Source organism: Podarcis erhardii (genome assembly GCF_964252035.2).
Source record: "Podarcis erhardii genome assembly, chromosome: 17".
Classification (NCBI taxonomy): domain Eukaryota; kingdom Metazoa; phylum Chordata; class Lepidosauria; order Squamata; family Lacertidae; genus Podarcis; species Podarcis erhardii.
The window spans coordinates 3,100,712-3,119,354 of NC_138515.1; the positions used below are offsets into that span (position 1 = coordinate 3,100,712).

At 50.0% G+C, this 18,643-nt stretch overlaps 1 protein-coding gene across 1 annotated transcript in view; it reads right to left on the reverse strand.

Moving 5' to 3' along the window:
- BCAP31 (B cell receptor associated protein 31) overlaps nucleotides 1-18,643 on the reverse strand; it is a 43,754-nt gene that overhangs the window by 14,457 nt on the left and 10,654 nt on the right. The window contains exons 3-5 of the mRNA XM_081844566.1: nucleotides 18,535-18,635; nucleotides 13,752-13,899; nucleotides 5,665-5,800 (exon numbers count right to left, since the gene is read on the reverse strand). Coding sequence (XP_081700692.1) covers nucleotides 5,665-5,800; nucleotides 13,752-13,899; nucleotides 18,535-18,635 — 385 coding nt within the window. The remainder of the gene's footprint in view (nucleotides 1-5,664; nucleotides 5,801-13,751; nucleotides 13,900-18,534; nucleotides 18,636-18,643) is intronic.

Below are 18,643 nucleotides of genomic sequence, written 5' to 3' on the forward strand. Positions count from 1 at the left end.
AGTTACAGATAGGTAGCCGTGTTGGTCTGCCATAGTCAAAACAAAATAAAAAAATTCCTTCCAGTAGCACCTTAAAGACCAACTAAGTTAGTTCTTGGTATGAGCTTTCGTGTGCATGCACACTTCTTATCTGAATTGATAAGAAGTGTGCATGCACACGAAAGCTCATACCAAGAACTAACTTAGTTGGTCTTTAAGGTGCTACTGGAAGGAATTTTTTTATTTTGTTTAGTCTCTTAGGAGTTGGCCATGCCTGCTATAGGCGATGTCCAACCTCAATCATGCTCAGAGTAACCCACTGAAATCAATGGAAGCTTATGTCATTGAATTTGTTGGTATCAGCCTTTGAGTTCACACATCAACGTGTACCAAGTAATTGGTGGCCAAAATGAAGGACACAGAATCTTTTGTTAAAACTTCCCTCCCTGGTTACCTTGAAGAGACTGACCTGCCACACCCAAGAAGGGGCTGTTTATAAAACTGCCTTAATCAAACAAGAATAGAAGTTTGACCAGTTCCCGTTGTCTTTAGAATACACAGTTCCCTCCAACTTGGCTGGCCTCAAGCAGCCAGGAATATGGGCTGAGTACACACTGCACATTGAAAGCACATGACGTCCCCCAGAGTCCTGGGAACTGTGGCATACTCCCTCACAGAGCTACAATTCCCAACACCCAGCACCTACAGTTCCCAGTATTCTTTTTTTGGGGGGTGGGGAGGGAATCATGTGTACACAGCCAGTTTTTAGAGAAGCTTCTGCATTGATCCTCTTGGCCCCCCCCTCCCAAGACATACTGCAACAGGGCCAGCGTTCAAGAAAGTGATCTGCCCACCTCCCTCTAGGTTAGGGTGGGTTCCCTGTGGCCCCTGCACATGCTGTTAAGCTAGTCCAAAGGAAGCCTGTAAGGGATTCCCACCAGCCCCAGTCAGCATATCTAATGGTCAGGGGTGAAAGTAAAGCGAAACAAAAAACAAAGATAAAAAAAAGAAAACAAAAATAAAAATCACACCTACAAAGAAAACCGTGTCATCATATTAATCGTTACACATATTGACTTCCTTCCTTTGTTCTGAGACCTCATAGTTTTTAATCATTCTGTATTGTTGTGTCTAGTGTAGATTCCCTCTATCTTTATACCTCTTGCACCATTTTTCAATTTCTTTAACCCTGCAAAGCTTCATTCATTACATACAGATAACAGTGGTGCCCCGCAAGACGAATGCCTCGCAAGACGAAAAACCCGCTAGACGAAAGGGTTTTCCGTTTTTCAAGGCGCTTCGCAAGACGAATTTCCCTATGGGCTTGCTTCGCAAGACGAAAACGTCTTGCGAATCTTGCGAGTTTTTTCCCTCCCCCCCCTTTTTCTAAGCCACTAAGCCGCTAATAGGGATGCTTCGCAAGACGAAAAAACCGCTAGATGAAGAGACTCGCAGAACGGATTATTTTCGTCTTGCAAGGCACCACTGTACTTACTCCAGAACAATGTTTTTTCATATATTCTTTAACACAACCCCATTCTTTTACTAATTTTTGGTCTAATTGTCCCCTTAAAAATGCTGTGAATCTTGCCAAATACGTATGTTCACAAAATTTGATTTGCCATTCTTTTATTGGTGGGTTTTTCCAATTTTTTGCAATGCGCATCCTGGCTCACTGAAGGGTGCTCCAACTCTACAATTCTAAGGTTCTATGAAAATGAATGAGAAAAGGGGGGATTTCCTCCCAAACCGGGGTGCCACATCCCCATCCTGTGATGCAGAACCTCCCCAAGCAAAATTCACGAGAGGTGACTTTAAATGGAATAGAAAAGTCCATTCCAAGCCGATCTCTAGCTGTGCCAGTCTGTAGTGCCAGAGAACGGGGGAGAGAAGAGCTCTCCAAAAAGCAGCCGCAAGGGACTGGGGCACTATCAGAAGCCCAAGTCATAATCACCGCCCTTGAGCAAGGTTTGCATTTTTATCTTTGCATCCTGTTTATGGCTGCAGATTGAAGACACACCAAAGCCGATACATTCAACCACCACCCTGCTATCCAGAGGGTCAAGGTTGTCTTGCTAATGCACAGTCCTTATTTATTTGACTCCATAAAAATTATTGCCATATTTAAGGCAGTGCCCTCATGTCAACCCAGTGTGGTGGGGCTTGCCTGCCCCATATGGCGGGTGGTGGCTCAAAACACATAAGGTTTGAAGGCTCTTTGGTACACAGGCAAATGTGAGGCCTCTCACCCCGCTGCAAATGGAAATTCCATGAATTTCCATGCTTAGTTTTATTGGTTAGGGAGGACAGAAAGTAGGGCTGGGCCTCAGAGGAGAAAAGCTGGCAAGGGAAAGAAAGAATGTGCATGAAAGGGAGCTGCCCCCAGGTTGGAGCCCCACCCTCCAAAGCTGAAACTTGAGAATGCAGGGGCACTTTCACCTGTTTTGTCCATCATGCAGTGGAAGGAAGCCTGCTCTTTTTTTTATTTTCTAAGGAAATCTGGATTCTGCATTAGAAGCTGCAGCTGCCATGAATTCCCAGAAACTCCAACACACTTGCCATGCGACAGAGCTTGCCTTTCACAGCCGCACTCTCCACGTGAAGAGGGGGTGGGGAAGACCTGGGATCTAGTTCAGGATTCTTATGAAGCAAAGCCGAGGTTCTCAGAAGTTTCAAGGCTTTGTAGCTGTAAAGATTGTGGGACTATTTAGCAAGCCTATGTTTAGGGAACTTAAAAGCTCCCAGGTACCTTTTCCTTTTGCAAGGGAGAGGGGGAAGCAGATGGAAACAAAATATTTCAGGTGTCAGGGTTTTACAGACTTTTCAGACATTACAGTGGTACCTCTGGTTGTGAACGGGATCCGTTCCGGAGCCACGTTCGCAACCTGAAAGGAACGCAACCCGCGTCTGCGCACGTGCGAGTCGTGATTCACCATTTCTGCACATGACGTTATTTTGCATGTGTGCACATGCGGTGAAACCCAGAAGTAACACTTTCTGGTACTTCTGGGTCGCAACCTGAAAAGACGTAACCCACAGCGTTCGCAACCCAAGGTATGACTGTATTTGTTCCCTCAGGGTGAGCCAGGTGTGAAGAGGCCTCAGGCACCCGTGCTCAAGTAGAAGGGTGCAAAATTACTAGTGCAGACTGGTTATTACCGCTTTCATCATTTAAGTGCAAGACTACACAGCGCCCTGCTTCATCGGGGTGCCTTTCCGTTGCTGCCAGCTTACACACAGTGTTTTGTTTTTCAAAAAAATAAATGCACAGTGAACTCTACAATTCAAAAGCTTGCAAAAACACCCAGCCACCCTAGAGCAACGGTTTCTGGTCTCAATGAAAGTTTGCCATTGAGAGGTGCAGCGACTGGCCAGCCAAACTACACTTTCCTCCTGTGTTACGTCCCAGTACACATGTGCACAATAGTACTGCAGTGAATTCTTATCTCCCACACAGAAGGAGAGATGGCGCAGCCTGTTTGCAAAGTTCTAACCTTTGCCTTCGGTGGGGAGGAGGGATTCCATAGCATGCACCCACACTCACTCACTGTGTAGTATTATTTGCAGAAAATGATTTCTAGGGACTACCCTGATCTCATAAAAACCGACCACAGGAAAAATGCATCCTGGTTGCTGGGGAAAAGGAATGGCAACTACAGGAATTCCAAGGACCTGAAAATAAGTCTGAAGCAGAAAAAGAACACGGAACAGGAGGGGAAAACAGCAACTTTTTAGGACCACAGGAATAACTATAGCCTGGTGTCCAAACAACTCATTGGCTAAAATGGTTGGAGCAGTCAGTCCAGCTTGTTTCACAGAAATTTCTTAGAAGGGGTACCTGCATATTTTGCTTCCCATTTCTCTGTCTAGAAGGGCAAGAGACTTGCTTCTTTAGAAAAAGGAAAGCTCAGAGTCCGGAGCCCCTGCCCAAAGGTACCAGTGAAAGCCTCTCCAGGTGCCACCTTGCTTGTGGGTGCTGAGTTGGTGACCTCCACCATGTAATATTTCTCCTGGCAGAGCACAATGTCCTATACCAGGGATGGAGAACCTGGCACTCCATGTATTTCTGGGGGGAAACTCCCATCAGCCTCAGCTAGCATGGCCCACAGTCAAGCATGATGGGGGCTGTAGTTCAGCACCAGTTCAGAGGGCCGCAGTTATAGTTTCCCTTTGCAAGATTGTCACAAGCACCATGCATGATGCTGAAAGGTTTGGGAGTTTGTTTTTAAAAGAACCAAGCAAGAAGATTTCCAGTGGTCAGAAGGTAAGGCTTCAGAGGAGCTTAGCTCCTTCATTAGATCATCCCAGTCTTCTCAAGGCAAAAAATCAGCAAAGCTACTTGCCACCCAGGAGATGGGGCGGGTCATGGCCCTGGCACACAATCTTGGAGGGGAGCAAACCAGCATCTCTGTCACGCCCTGCCTGGCTCCAGCAGTGAGGACTGGGTGGGAGTGCCAAGGGCAAAGAGCACCCTCTGTGCCCCTACCCTGCCCGGCGCATGAGCACCTGCCTGGCAGCGTTCAGCAGCAAGAGCTGGGCGAATGCGCTCCACTCCCACTGGTGAGCATTTGCGCCACCCCTGGTTCTGGCAAATGGCGCTATACCCCTGCCCAGAAGAGTTTGGCCTACAACACCTCTGCGCTCTCGCTGGAGGGAGGCAATTCCAGGAAATGCAGAAGCAGCGTTTTGGATTTGATATCCCGCCTTTCACTCCCCTTCAGGAGTCTCAAAGCGGCTAACATTCTCCTTTCCCTTCCTCCCCCACAACAAACACTCTGTGAGGTGAGGGGGGCTGAGAGACTTCAAAAAAGTGTGACTGGCCCAAGGTCACCCAGCAGCTGCATGTGGAGGAGCGGAGACATGAACCCGGTTCCCCAGATTACGAGACTAACGCTCTTAACCACTACACCACACTGGCTTGGAGGGGTCACCTGCTCTGCATGCAGAACGTCCCAGGTCCAATTCCAGATGTCTCCTGGTGCCAAGAAAGGGCCCCCAAGCCCCAGGAGACCACCTGCTGGTCACAGGTAGGCCACAGTGGGCTACATCTTCCTCCCCACACCTTCACTGAAGAAAAATGTGGTGGACGGAACAAAGCCTGCCTCACATGTAAATTCAGAAAGTGTGCCTTGACTACCGGAGGGTTAGCCAACACCATCTTGAACCCATTTTGAGGTATACTCCATATTTAGGTGCCAGCAAGCCTCTCACCAACACCAGGCTATCGAGGGAGCGGGTTGCAGTGCCAGCTGCTTCGAATGCTTGGCATTTGCTAGTGCAGCAATCTTGTAGGTCAAAGTCACCCACCAAGTATTCCTGAAAAAACAAGGCACCAGTGGGCGATTAACCCCTTGGGTAAGGTTACTGCCATAAAAGGGGACTGGGTATATAGTGTGACAGGCAGTCTCAGAGCCTTATAGGATTACAGACACCAGCCAATACACCCATAAATCAGACCTCTGAAGTCTGAGGATGCGTGGAAGTGTGCAAACTACTGCCCAGAGGGGCCACTGCACCTGTGTTTCCTCAAGAGCAGAGGGACTAGCATCCAGCAGGGCCATCCGCTGCTAAAACTGAGGGGAGCCTCAAAACTCACATTTGTAACAACACTGCAGCAATCTGCTAAAGTCAAAAGTGCCCCACGGCAGCTTCCCCCGTGCCTCTGGCCCAGGCAGGAGACCATACCTTCTTTAGCTTGTCGTTCTCCTCCATGTACTTCTTGGCCGCATCGCTAGCTCCTTCTGCCTGCTTCTTGAAGGCTTCGTTCGAAGCCAGGACGGTGGCGTGCTGGGAGATGAGGGTGACCAGGCGTCTCAGCAGACTGCAAGGACAGAGGCAGAAGGTGGCTCAAAGAGGGCATCGCAAACCAAGTCAACAAGAGAGTTAAGACACACACAGAGAGGTCTTTAGATCTGGGTCTGCTGTAAAGGGCACTGGAGTGACCTAGTTGATAAAGCACCGGGTTCAATTTCCAGGTCCGTCACAGGCTTCCCCAATGGCCTTGGGAAAGGAGGATTTTGTACTGGAAACTGGGAGTGACAGTAGCTTCCTTACCCACCAAGGCTGTCTCTGAATACTGGGGAAAGCAAGCAAGGAACACAACTAGGCCTTGCCCAAGGTGGGACTTGAATCTGAACCCAGCAGTGCTTTATCAGCTGGATCACTGAAGCCCCCACCTCCGGTCATAAAACGACTGAGCCATGCATACCCTTTGGGGAAAACAGAACAGCAAGGTCTAACAATGTCTCTGACCAGAGAAGACTGGTAAGAAAATGGAAGGCCGGTCTTGCCATCAACAGGATCATGGGTTTAACTGCAGTAGAGAAGACTGTGCTTCGTGTCAAAAGTTCAAGGATAGGGACCTGTGACTTTCTGGGTGTTGCTGGACCACCATCTCCCACCATCCGTGGCCACGGGCTGTGCTGGCTGGGGCTGACACAACCTGGAGTCCAACATTATCCACAGAGCTACTTAGGATCCCCAATCCTGCTTCATGTCGAGGTTCCGCAAACCTTTGATAAAAGAAGCTGCCTTATACAGAGTCAGGACATTGGTCCATCAAGCCCACTATCGTCTGTACCCTGACCAGCAGAGATTCTGCAGCACAGGAGTTCTCTTCCCACACCAAGACAGAGGAGAGCAAAAGGCAGAAGGATCCGTGGAGCGCTTGGCCAAAGCCTTTGCTGCCTCCCAAGTCAGGAAGTGGTTGTGGCCTCAGCCAATGCAGGCACAGCTCCACACTGAGAACCCATTCTGCCAGCCCTTCTGCAATTGTTTATATCAAAATATGGCCTCTCTTACGAGGTTGTTGCTCACCAGGGCTCTCAGCTTAGAGACAGCTTCTTCTCCACCCTCCACCTGCTATCACCACTGCTTCCCTCCAACTTAGCCTTATCACTTCTTGCCCCAACCCCACCAGAGGAGCGAGAACAATGAAGCAACGCTTCCTGGACTTGAAAGAAGCCACCGCACATCGCCCTTTCAAGGAGCAGCTCCTTTTCAGCATAGGAGAAGAGAAGAGTTTGGATTTGATATCCCGCTTTATCACTACCCTAAGGAGTCTCAAAGCGGCTAACATTCTCCTTTCCCTTCCTCCCCCACAACCAACACTCTGTGAGGTGAGTGAGGCTGAGAGACTTCAGAGAAGTGTGACTGGCCCAAGGTCACCCAGCAGCTGCATGTGGAGGAGCGGAGACTCAAACCCGGTTCCCCAGATTACGAGTCTACCACTCTTAGCCACTACACCAGACTGGCACCACAGGAGGCAGACTAATGTACAGGGAACCATGCTGAGCCAGCCCCCAGAGTCATTGCAAGGCGCTACATTGCAAGGCTTACGCAAGCCCTTCCGGCAGCTTGGATTGGCCCAGGGGAAGGAAGGCTGCCCCATCCAGGAGCCACCAAGCAGATCGATCACGACAAGGGAATGGATGGACACAGGCCAAGAGTGCCGCCCACAAAGCTCAGCCTTGGCCAGATGTCAAACAGGCTTTTGCCACCCCCAGGTGACCACCGTCTGTTAGAGGCCACAGACCGAAATGTCGGTCAGAGAAGGGAGTGAGGTGGCAATAAACCCAGCGCAAGGCAGAGATGGCCCTCGGCACAGATTCCTCTGGCAGTAAGAGCTGCCAACGCAAGGCCACAAAGCGGAACGAGAGAACACTGGCAGTCCCTTCAAGTGCTTCAATGCCAACTGAAGCCCAGAGCAGGGTGGTTTGCAGCTCTCGCCTGGAGAAAATGCTCCATCCCGTTTTTAAAAAAGCTTCTCTTGATAGTGAGGACACAAGAGAGGGAAGGGCAGGCTTTTTACCTTTCTGCAAGCCAACATGCTTTCAAGGGCAAGGGAAGGGCAATGCCACCTTGGACAAGCGTTATGGGAGTGAGATCTGGCCCAGGACTCCCAGTTCCCTCTGTATAGCCATTCTGAGCACGGACAACAAGCGCATTTTGCAACAATGAAAGGGAAAGTGAGCTGAGAAGCTGCAGCCCGAAGGCCAAGGGCTGAGCTCACAAGACCAGAACATCCTGCCTCCTGGCCAGACACTCACACACAGCAAAGATATGGAAGCCGACAGCTCGCCCCCCCCCATCCCTACTTCCAGCCCCAGCTGCACAGTCAAGCACATTCCCTTTGCATGCAACTCTGCACCCAGGCTGCTGATTTATGGCCCACAGGCATTGTTCACACCCTTCGCCAGCTGTCCTGTACGGCCAAAAGCGGCTGCTCATCAAACCAGAGAGCTGGCTGGACAGGCACCGTAATGGACACAACAGAGACCCTGCAGCCTGCTCAGTGCCAGGGAGGACATGAGCCCTGGTTCAGCCGGCCTCTGTGAGCAGCTGCTGCCAATGGCAAGGACCACTGGCAATGGAGAAGGGGTGAAGCAGGAGGCCCCAGGTTCAATCTCCAAGTGGCATCTCCAGGTGGGGCTAGAAATGCCCCCCGCCCACCTGAACCCCTGGGGGCTGTGGCTGCCAATCAGTGTGGCAATATCTAGACCAGCAGTTCTCAACCTGTGGGTCCCCAGATTGTTGAACTACAACTCCCATCACCCCTAGCTAGCAAGGCCTGAGCTCAGGGATGATGGGAGTTGTAGTCCAACAACATCTGGAGACCCACAGGTTGAGAACCACTGATCTAGATGGACAGCTGCTCTAACTCAGCATGAGGCCATCTTCCTCCACGGGGGAAAGGGCCACATCTCGGTGGTAGAGCGTCTGCTCTGCATGCAGAAGGTCCCAGGGTCAGTCCTCTGCACCTCCAGGTAAGGCTAGGAACACCCTCTGGCTGAACCCTGTACAGCCTCTGCCAGCCTGTGCAGACAATGCTGGGCTAGATGGACGAATGGTCTGACTCTCAACAGGTTGTAAAATGAATAGCAAACATAAAAACCCATTATGTGGGCAGGAGAATAACTTTAGGAATTGGAATTTCACCTCTTTTAGGCTTCTTACTGTTAATCTCAGAAGCTTCTAAAGAAAAAGTTGGCACGAAGGGCCAAGGGCTGCCTGGCCGTCACTACAGTCCAAGTACCCAGAAGTGGTGGTTCTGTCCAGAGAAAGCGTCCGGCATGTGCTCATTAGGGCATCACTTTGTGGCTTAATCCCCAACTCTGAAGAGTCCACTCTACTGGCTTGTAGACTCAGCTGCTGTCCTCATCCTCAGGAATTTTCAGTAAGAGGTAAGAAATTATGCACGCCTGCCACCTTGTGGCCAAAGAGAGCACAGCAGGCTGCTTCAGCCTCTACAACTACAGTGGTACCTCGGGTTAAGTACTTCATTCATTCCAGAGGTCCGTTCTTAACCTGAAACTGTTCCTAACTTGAAGCACCACTTTAGCTAATGGGGCCTCCTGCTGCTGCCGCGCCACTGGAGCACGATTTCTGTTCTTATCCTGAAGCAAAGTTCTTAACCCGAGGTACTATTTCTGGGTTAGCGGAGTCTGTAACCTGAAGCATCTGTAACCCGAGGTACCACTGTACTTGACTCTAGTCTAAACAGCAGCAAACAGACTACACTGGTACCTCGGGTTACATATGCTTCGGGTTACATACGCTTCAGGTTACAGACTCCACTAACACAGAAATAGTACCTCGGGTTAAGAACTTTGCTTCAGGATGAGAACAGAAATTGTGCAGTGGCAGCAGCAGCAGGAGGCCCCATTAGCTAAAGCGGTACCGCAGGTTAAGAACAGTTTCAAGTTAAGAATAGACCTCTGGAACAAATTACCGTAAGTTCTTATCCAGAGGCACCACTGTATGCAACAGGGGTTAGAAACAGGATGTCTTTGGTCAACTCCCACCTGGTCCTCACAGTCAGGTGGAGGCAAGAGGGAGCAAGCAGTGCATGCCCAGCTACTTATAGTCCCATTATTTATTATTATTTGTATACTGCCCTTCATCTGAAGATCTCAAGGCAGTTCACAGCATAAAATTACGTAATGAAAACACAAAATACATAATAAAAAAAAGAACTATCTGTGGAAACTGGAGTCCAACAGCATCCAGACGGAATCTTAGGAATCTCGGCAAGTCTTGGATAGTAAGCGGGAATACAGAAGGCACTGGGAATAAGGCACTGAGATGAGCAGTTGCATCAGTCGCAGCCAGATTGCATCACCCTGAGCACCCACTGCTTGCCAGTAAGGCCAAATTGTCAGCAAGGCCCTTGACATAGTTCTTGCAGATCGTGTTGCTGTATAGAAATTTTGACACCCTGCCTCCTCCAAGAGGCCTTCCCAAAGAGCTAGGCTGCTGTGCCAGACTGATGCTGAAAACAGGAGTCCTGCTCTGAAGATAAACAGGTTTTTTACAGCATAAGCTTTTGATGGGATGGAAGCCACCTAGACAGACAGGAGAGAGAAAAGAAACAGAGAGATAGCACCCAATGAGACTCTAAACGGCCTAGGACCCTCGTACCTCCGGGACCACCTCTCCCGGTATGCCCCACGGAGAGCCTCAAGGTCCATAAATAGCAACACCCTAGTGGTCCCGGGCCCTAAGGAAGTCAGATTAGCCTCAACCAGAGCCAGGGCCTTTTCAGCACTGGCTCCGGCCTGGTGGAACGCTCTGTCTCATAAGACCACGGCCCTGCGGGATCTGCTTTCCGCAGGGCCTGTAAGACAGAGTTGTTCCGCCTGGCCTTTGGCTTGGGATCAACTTGATCCCCTCCCCCTCTTTAATTTTTCTTTTCCTTTCTCCTCCTGCGATGAGGCTACATTTTAATATTTCAATATTTTAATGTTGTATTTTAATCTTGTTTTTAAGTTGTATTCATTCAACTTGTTTTTATTATTGCTTGTTAGCCGCCCTGAGCCCGGCCTTGGCTGGGGAAGGCGGGGTATAAATAAAAAATGTTGTTGTTGTTGTTGTTGTTTTAAACCAGGAACAGGAAACCAATGTGGCCCCTCTAGCTGTTTTGGGACTACAACTCCCGTCATCCCTAGCTAACAGGACCAGTGGTCAGGGATGATGGGAGTTGTAGTCCCAAAACAGCTGGAGGGCCGAGTTTGGGGATGCCAGCTCTAGATGCTGTTCTGCAGCCCTGACCTAAACAGAGCAACGCAAATGGGAGCAGGGAGAAGAGGCAAGGCCCTCTGCAGCTGACATCACGCTCGTTGTCAAAGCTTCCAGAAGGGAGAGCAGGGAAACGTGATGAAAACCCTGCCTCCTTTTGTACAGCAGTGGTTTTCAAATCTATCTTCAGGGAGTAATTTTTAGTATTGCTTTGCCTGCCAATCTGCACATCTCACAGTTGTTGTGAACAACACTGCAGAAGGTTAATTGCATTGCTTATGCAAGGGTGGGGAGACTTTTTCGTCCACCGTGTGGGCCAACCTTGACAGGTGAGTGGTGCAATCCATCCCAGAGGCGAAACTAGGCTTTATTTCACTTGGGTCAAAGACTCAGTTGGGTACCCAATCCCCCAATGCACATTTGCATATACATACACACACACACACACACACACAGAGAGAGAGAGAGAGAGAGAGAGAGAGAGAGAGAGAGAGCCTGGGAGCCTCAGTGGTGCCCCTCTGGAGGCTTCACCTGAGCAAAAACCCTGGCTAGCCCCCGCCTCCTATAGCTACAGCTCTGAGGCAGACAACACCAGATGATTGGCCACCCCTCCAAATTCATTGTGCAGGGTTCCCAAACTTGGCGTCACAGCGCAGGAGGCATTGCCAGCCCTGTGCCTTCCATGTTCTGTAGGCTGAAAGAAGCACAGGAGAGCAGTTGTAAAAAGGGAGAAGCAGCTTCCACTGAATAGAAACCACATGCCCACCTTAAGCAAGGTGCGTTCCTACTGCCCATCATTTGATGCCATGACTGGGAGTATCCCTTGCTCCAGCAAAAGAACAGTCAGGAATCCACTTTAAGCTCCTGGTTGTTCCTTTGAAACCCCACCCTTACCTGTCCCACACCTGCTATCATGTATGTGGGGCGGTGGGCCTGGATTCACAAAAAGGCCTTGTAGGCCAAGTGGGCAGGCCTGGCTAGCCATGTTTGGCCCATGGGCCAGAGGACTCCACCTCTAGCTTTGCCATCCTCTCGGGTGGTGCTGTGGGTTAAACCACAGAGCCTAGGACTTGCCGATCAGAAGGTCGGTGGTTCGAATCCCCGTGACGGGGTGAGCTCCCATTGCTCGGTCCCTGCTCCTGCCAACCTAGCAGTTTGAAAGCACATCAAAGTGCAAGTAGATAAATAGGTACCACTCCGGCGGGAAGGTAAACGGTGTTTCCGTGCACTGCTCTGGTTCACCAGAAGCGGCTTAGTCATGCTGGCCACATGACCCGGAAGCTGTACGCCGGCTCCCTCGGCCAATAAAGCAAGATGAGCGCCGCAACCCCAGAGTCGGTCACGACTGGACCTAATGGTCAGGGGTCCCTTTACCTTTTATGCAGCTCTGCAGCCACCACCTACGGTGCAAGAGAACCAGGCAAAGCGTCATTAAGGGGAGATGTCAAAGCCTGCCTAGAAGCTTTTCTCTGCAAAGGAGAATACCGTATTTTTCGCTCTATAGGACGCACTTTTTCCCCTTCAAAAATGAAGGGGAAACGTGTGTGCGTCCTATGGAGCGAAGACGCCATAGCTCCGCTACCCTCTCCAGGCTGGAGAAGTGACACGCGGCTATGGAAGGAGCCTCTATAGAGGATAGCAGTCTGTTTCCCGGAGCGCCGGGCGCACTGAAATCAGAGCGCCTGGCGCTTCGGGAACACACCCGCAGCCTAGGCAGCCCTGCGGGAGTTCCCCACGCTGCGGATAGCAGCCTGCCGCCCAGCGCGAGGGGCGCTCTGAAGGAGAGCGCCCCTCGCGCCGGGCAGACATCCGCAGCGTGGGGAGCCCTGCAGGAGTTCCCCACAGGGCTCCCCCCGCCGCGGATAGCAGCCTGCCGCCCAGAGCAAGCGGCGCCCTGAAACAGAGCGCCCCTCACGCCGGGCAGACATCCGCAGCGTGGGGAGCCCTGCAGGAGCCATAGCCCCGCGACCCTCTCCCAGCTGGAGAGGTGACGCCCGACTATGGCAGCAGCCTCTCCGCTGCGCCTTTCCGCTGCTCCCTGACCTGCTCTTTGGGGGCTGGTGGTGGGCTTCCCCCCGCCAACCCCAAAGAGCAGGTCGAAAGGAACCTGAAGCCTGGAGAGCGAGAGGGGTCGGTGCACACCGACCCCTCTCGCTCTCCAGGCTTCCAAGGTAGCCGCCTTGTTTTAGAGCGGGAAAAGAAGAGGGGGGAAATTCTCCCCCTCTCTGCGCAGCGCCTCCTGCCGCTTCGCTGAAGGGGCGCTGGGCAGAGAGGGGGAGAATTTTTTTTCTTGTTCTCCCCCCTCTAAAACAAGGTGTGTCCTATTGTCCGGTGCGTCCTATGGTGCGAAAAATACGGTATATGGAGGCCACCCTTGAAAGGGGGAGAGGGATACTCCCAAGAGAACTCTTTGCTACTATGTGCAAGAACTATGTCAAGGGCCACAAAGTAAATAATTTGGTTCTTACTGGCAAGGAGTGGGTGCTAAGGGTGATGCAATCTGGCTGCAGCTGATGCTCCCCTCAATGCCTTATTTCCAGTGCCTCCTGAATTCAAACCTAGTATCCAAGCCTTACCCAGATTCCCAAGCATCTGGCCCAGGGATTGGGAAACGGTGGCCCTCTAGATGCTGTTAAGACTCCAGTTTCCATCAGGCTCCAGGCAGCATGGCTAATAGTCAGGGGTGATGAGTCTGGCCGGCCAGGCAGCTTGCCCGCCACCTGATCTGGCCTCAGCAGTGCCCCTGAGGTACTCACAAGGACATCAGCAGCGAGAAGCCAGCAATGTAGAGGTTCCGCTGGGCTCGGAAGAGCTTCATGTGATAATGCTCCACAGCCCCAGGGTTAGTCTGCAGGTTCACTTTCTCCGTCACATCGTCGTATTTCCGGATCTCACGAATGGCATCTGAAAGTCACAAATTTATACACGAGTCAGAGCTCCACAGACTGACAATTTATTTGCAAGCCTTGTTTGAACTTAAGTTCCGGTTGGTTTCTGGAGCTTTCGTCCCAAGCCCAGCCCACTGCCATGAATCCATGAATCCAGCTGCAGTCTTTGACAAGACTCCACCAAAAGCCATCATGCCACAACAGCACGTCTTCCGGACAGAAGTATAAAATGGAGGTGGGCTTTGGTCACGCCAGCTTGGGGAAGGGAGAATGCTTGTCCCACTGACCAACGTAGGGTCCCCAAAGCAGGTCTTAGACTGATGGGAACATAAACAAGCTTTTCAGCTGCCCCCACACAATGCAACACTTTGCTACCCTCCTACCATGAGGAGCCTCTGGGTAATTTCCACTGGTCCAGAATATAGTAGCATAATTTCTATCTAGAACTAACCTCCAGGAACATATCTCACCATTCAGAGCAGGGCTGGGGACCTGTGGCTCTCTAGCTATTTATGGACTCCAGCTCCCATCAGCCCCAGCCAACATGGCCAATGATTGGAGATGATAAGAGCTGTAGTTCAACAACTACTTGGGGGGGGGTCACATGCTCCCCAGCCCAGTCTCTGAGGAGAATGCCGTTAGCTGCCAGCTTGTTTTCAGGCCCAGCTTAGGGTGTCGGCTTATAATCTTTAAAGCCCTCAGTGGCCTTGATCTAGGAAGCCACTTAATGAGCTCTTTCTCCTATACTCGCCACCCACCACATTAATTAAGATTGACACATGAGACATTACTTCATGTAATCATGATCATCTGAGGCAAGATCAGCTGTCACCAGGAATAGGATATATTCAGCATGGCGCCCAAGTTAAATTCTCTCCTGAGAGAAATCTGTCAGTTCCACTCCATTGTCATATATTTCAGGGCTTTTTTTGTTTAAAAGAATAATGATAATGAGGTGCCGGTTCTAGGATCTATACCAAAGTGCTGTGGGTGCCAGCACAAAATGGCTGCCATGAGCATCAAAGAAACAGAGGTACTAAAGGGCCCTGCTTCTCATGCTTGAGAATTAAGCCAATGTTAGCTGAAAGGTCTGTGTAGATGTAAGACAATGTCCCCCCCCCCCTCCTTCATTCTGTTCCATTCTGAGACAGTACGAATGCTATTTGGGTGTTAACATTACAAGCCATTTTGACAGCCTAAGTCATGGCAATGCATGATTGCAAAATCAAGTTTTGACTCCTCACTGACTGTGCTAAAGGTGAAACTATTTCCTCACATATTCAGCCTCGCCAAGTATTCTAAAAGCAGCGGACTTCCAATACCAGGCGATAAGTTGGTCACATGATTGTGCTGCCCAGGCTTCGTTTTCTTTTAGCAACAGAAATTGCTGGGGTGCAATTCAGATGGGGATCACAGTGCATGGACCGGCGTGTGTGTGTGTGTGGTGGTGACCTACTCCACAGCCTTTTTTTCACTAGAAACCCACTCTTCTGCTTATTGCCCCTAAAGGTGTGATTTACCACAAGCAGCTTGGGAGGCAATTTTGAGGGGGGAAATGTGTGGAGAGAAGGGACAATTCCCTCACCCCACAAATCCTACCCAAAGTCAAACCCCCACAGCTGATATTTCCAGAAGGAAAATCAAGCTCAAGTCACATGGCAAACATATCATCCAGTCTGGGTCAAATATGATAGTCAGGTTTCAAGAATATATGGGGTTAGCAGGATAAAGGTAACTAAAGTTTGAAGTGACTGAGAACTAAAGCACTGAATTTCTTCTCCTCCTAGGCCAGGTAGGGGATCCCAAGGCCCAGAGGCCAAGTGCACACCCATCTACCCCCAAGACCTCTCTATCTGGCCCACATGACTCTCTCCAGGACACAGCCCACACTAGCACCTGCCCCACTGTCTCCTTGAGGACTTTTGCCTGACTGGAACTGAGACCAGAGAGGTCTGCATGGGAATCTCTGGATTTTACATGACTTGAATGGAGCCTGCTATATGCAAGTGAGTAATGTCTGGGGTCCCACCCATTTTTTTGCCTCTGGCCATGCCCATTTTGTGGCCCCCAGGAGGAAAAAGTGCCCTATCCCTGCCCTTGACCATTATTACAAGAAAGCCTCTTCAAAAGAAAAGAAAAAAAGCCTGTGCAACAACTTCTTCTGCTAGCGCAATGGGGCTTGCCCCCTCAGTTGGCTCTGGGGGTCAGGAGAACCACTGGGACAGCAGGCAGGTGGAGAAGGCAGCTCATTTCATCAGGAAAGCAGAAATGAGTGAGCCGACAGAGCGATCCGCTTGGCTCTATGTTGAATTCATTCCCTAAGTCTCATTTTGGTTCTATAATAAGTTTCTGCATTTGTGTGGAATACAGCACACAAGTCCATCAGCTCCATCCATAGGGAGCCCCGACAAACTGATGGGATGGCGCTCTACTCACTCATAAAACGAATGCTTCAGTGGAGATTCCTACATTGGACTAGATGACCCTCAGGGTTTCCTTCCAACTCTACAATTCTGAGTGCATGAAAGGGGTTTGTATGGAAAAATGCACTTCTCACCCTCACTGTCCTACTGAAAACTCCAGAGGGCAGCAGAAGCCAACTTTTTGCATACCTTGCAAGCTCCATCTCTGCATGAACTGCAGCTTGCATGTGCCACTTTAACACTTGTGCTGCAGAGTCTCTCTTGCCAAAGGAGCCAGAAGCAGAGAAACCTGCTGAAGAACAGCCAGGAATGTTTCACAGGGAACAGCCTACCTGTCACTGGGCATGTGCTGCTGGCTAGAATGCTGGATTCTGGGCCATCACCACAGGTGACTTTAGAGGCAGTGACAAAGAACATGGTGCCCTCCAGGTGCTGGCGTACTACAATGCCTAACAGCCTCAGCCAGCATGACCAACGGTCAGGGATGATGGGAGTTGTAGTTCAGGGACAGCTGAAGGGCGCCATGTTGACCATCCTTGCTTTAGGGGAAATTGAGCATCTCTAAGACAACAACCCAGCCACAGAATCTATCTTAATGGAGGGGGAGGTAAGAATGTGCCCAACTTCTGATCCAATTTATTTCTAAGCCGTTTCTCCATCTCAAAGGCCTTCAAAGTGCCGGCAACCTTATCTTTTAAAAATATAGAATTCTGCACCATAAAACTGGACCAGGAGTGACACACACACACAATTCAGGGGAGAGCTTGTCCACAAAGGCACTACATAAAGGCAGGGCCAAGTGTCGAAATGCTAGCAGGGAGAGGGGGCCAAGTGAGCCCTTCAGGGCATGGAGTTCCATAATCTGGGAGAAACCACCCAGAAGGCTCTGCCCCATGTAGAGGGTAGACTGCATCTCTAACAGTGGCAGAGCAGGGCATCTGCTGAGGACCTCAAAAGGCAGACAAATATCACATGAAGGAGGCTGTTTCCTGAAATGTCCTGATGCAAGGGACTTAAAACAAATTGGTTTGCTTTATGTGGAACTGGTGTAGTGGAGGTAGGGGTCAAAAGAGCAGCCTCATTTCACAAGGCTTCCAGGGTCTCTATCGCCCACCCACCCACCTGAATAGAATACATTGCCATAACCCACACAAAAGATATTTGGCATCCTAGCCCAACTGCTGGTGATATATTTTATTATTATTATTATTATTATTATTATTATTATTATTATTATTATTATTTGTACCCTGCCCATCTGGCTGGGTTTCACGCACCCACTGTTGCCTGGGGCTGCAATGTTGCAAAAACGTGGTTACAAAGCACAGATCCACATGGATCCTCAGGATTTTTGCATTGGGCTACCCCAAACTCACCGTCAGATCACATGTCTGTGGCCATAGCATGAACCACAAAAATCATACATCCACTGTTTCGTTTAGAATATTTTTTTTTTGCCTTATATCCCGGTTCGGGATATAAGGTAATGAAAATAAGAATTGGGAATTATATTTGTTTTGTTTTGTCTTTAAATGTGTATTTTTGCTTTTTGTTTTGTTAACTGTTTTTCTTTGTGTATAAAATTGGAAAATTTTAATAAATATTTTTAAAAAAATAGAATTTTTTTTTCCTCCTCTAAAAACTATGTGCGTGTTATGGTTGGGAGCGTGTTATAGAACGAAAAATACGGGTACCTATAAAGCAGAGGTCTGTCATCTCCACCACTTTCGCACCCGCAACCCCCAATATTTTGACACCAGCTTTCCCCCTCTGATTTATCTTCAACTCTTACTCTTCTAGGATTTTCCAGAGCACAGAAATGCTTCTGGTTGCCTTTTAGATTTCACAGCCACCCTGTGAGGAAGACCCCAAGAAAATTCATGGCTGGGCAAGATTTGAACCTCAATCCTTCACAGCCAAACCCAGCACAGCACTCTGGGCAAAGCCCTACTGCAGCTACATGGAGGGAGATGATGGTTCTCCTGAATCACTGGCCAAGATAAAGTTGAGCGGGTGTGGAGAAAGGCCCTGAACCACAGCCACGTTCCTGTCCCCTTTCTGTCACAGCGCTGGGCTATGAGCAGCTCAGAGAGCACAGGAGGAAGAAGTGGCCCAAGGCCCTGGGGACCTGGCCAGCACCTGGCAGGCACAGGCAGAGAAGCAAACGCTCCCATGAGAGGGTGAGGCGAGAACACCCGCCCCAAGCACACGGGCTTCCGTCCACTCACCAAGAAACAACAGGACCAGGATGACTATGAGCACAACAAAGAAGGTATTCCCATAGGCCAACACTATCTTCACCAAGCGGGACTTGAAGATTTTCTGCCATCTGTGGAA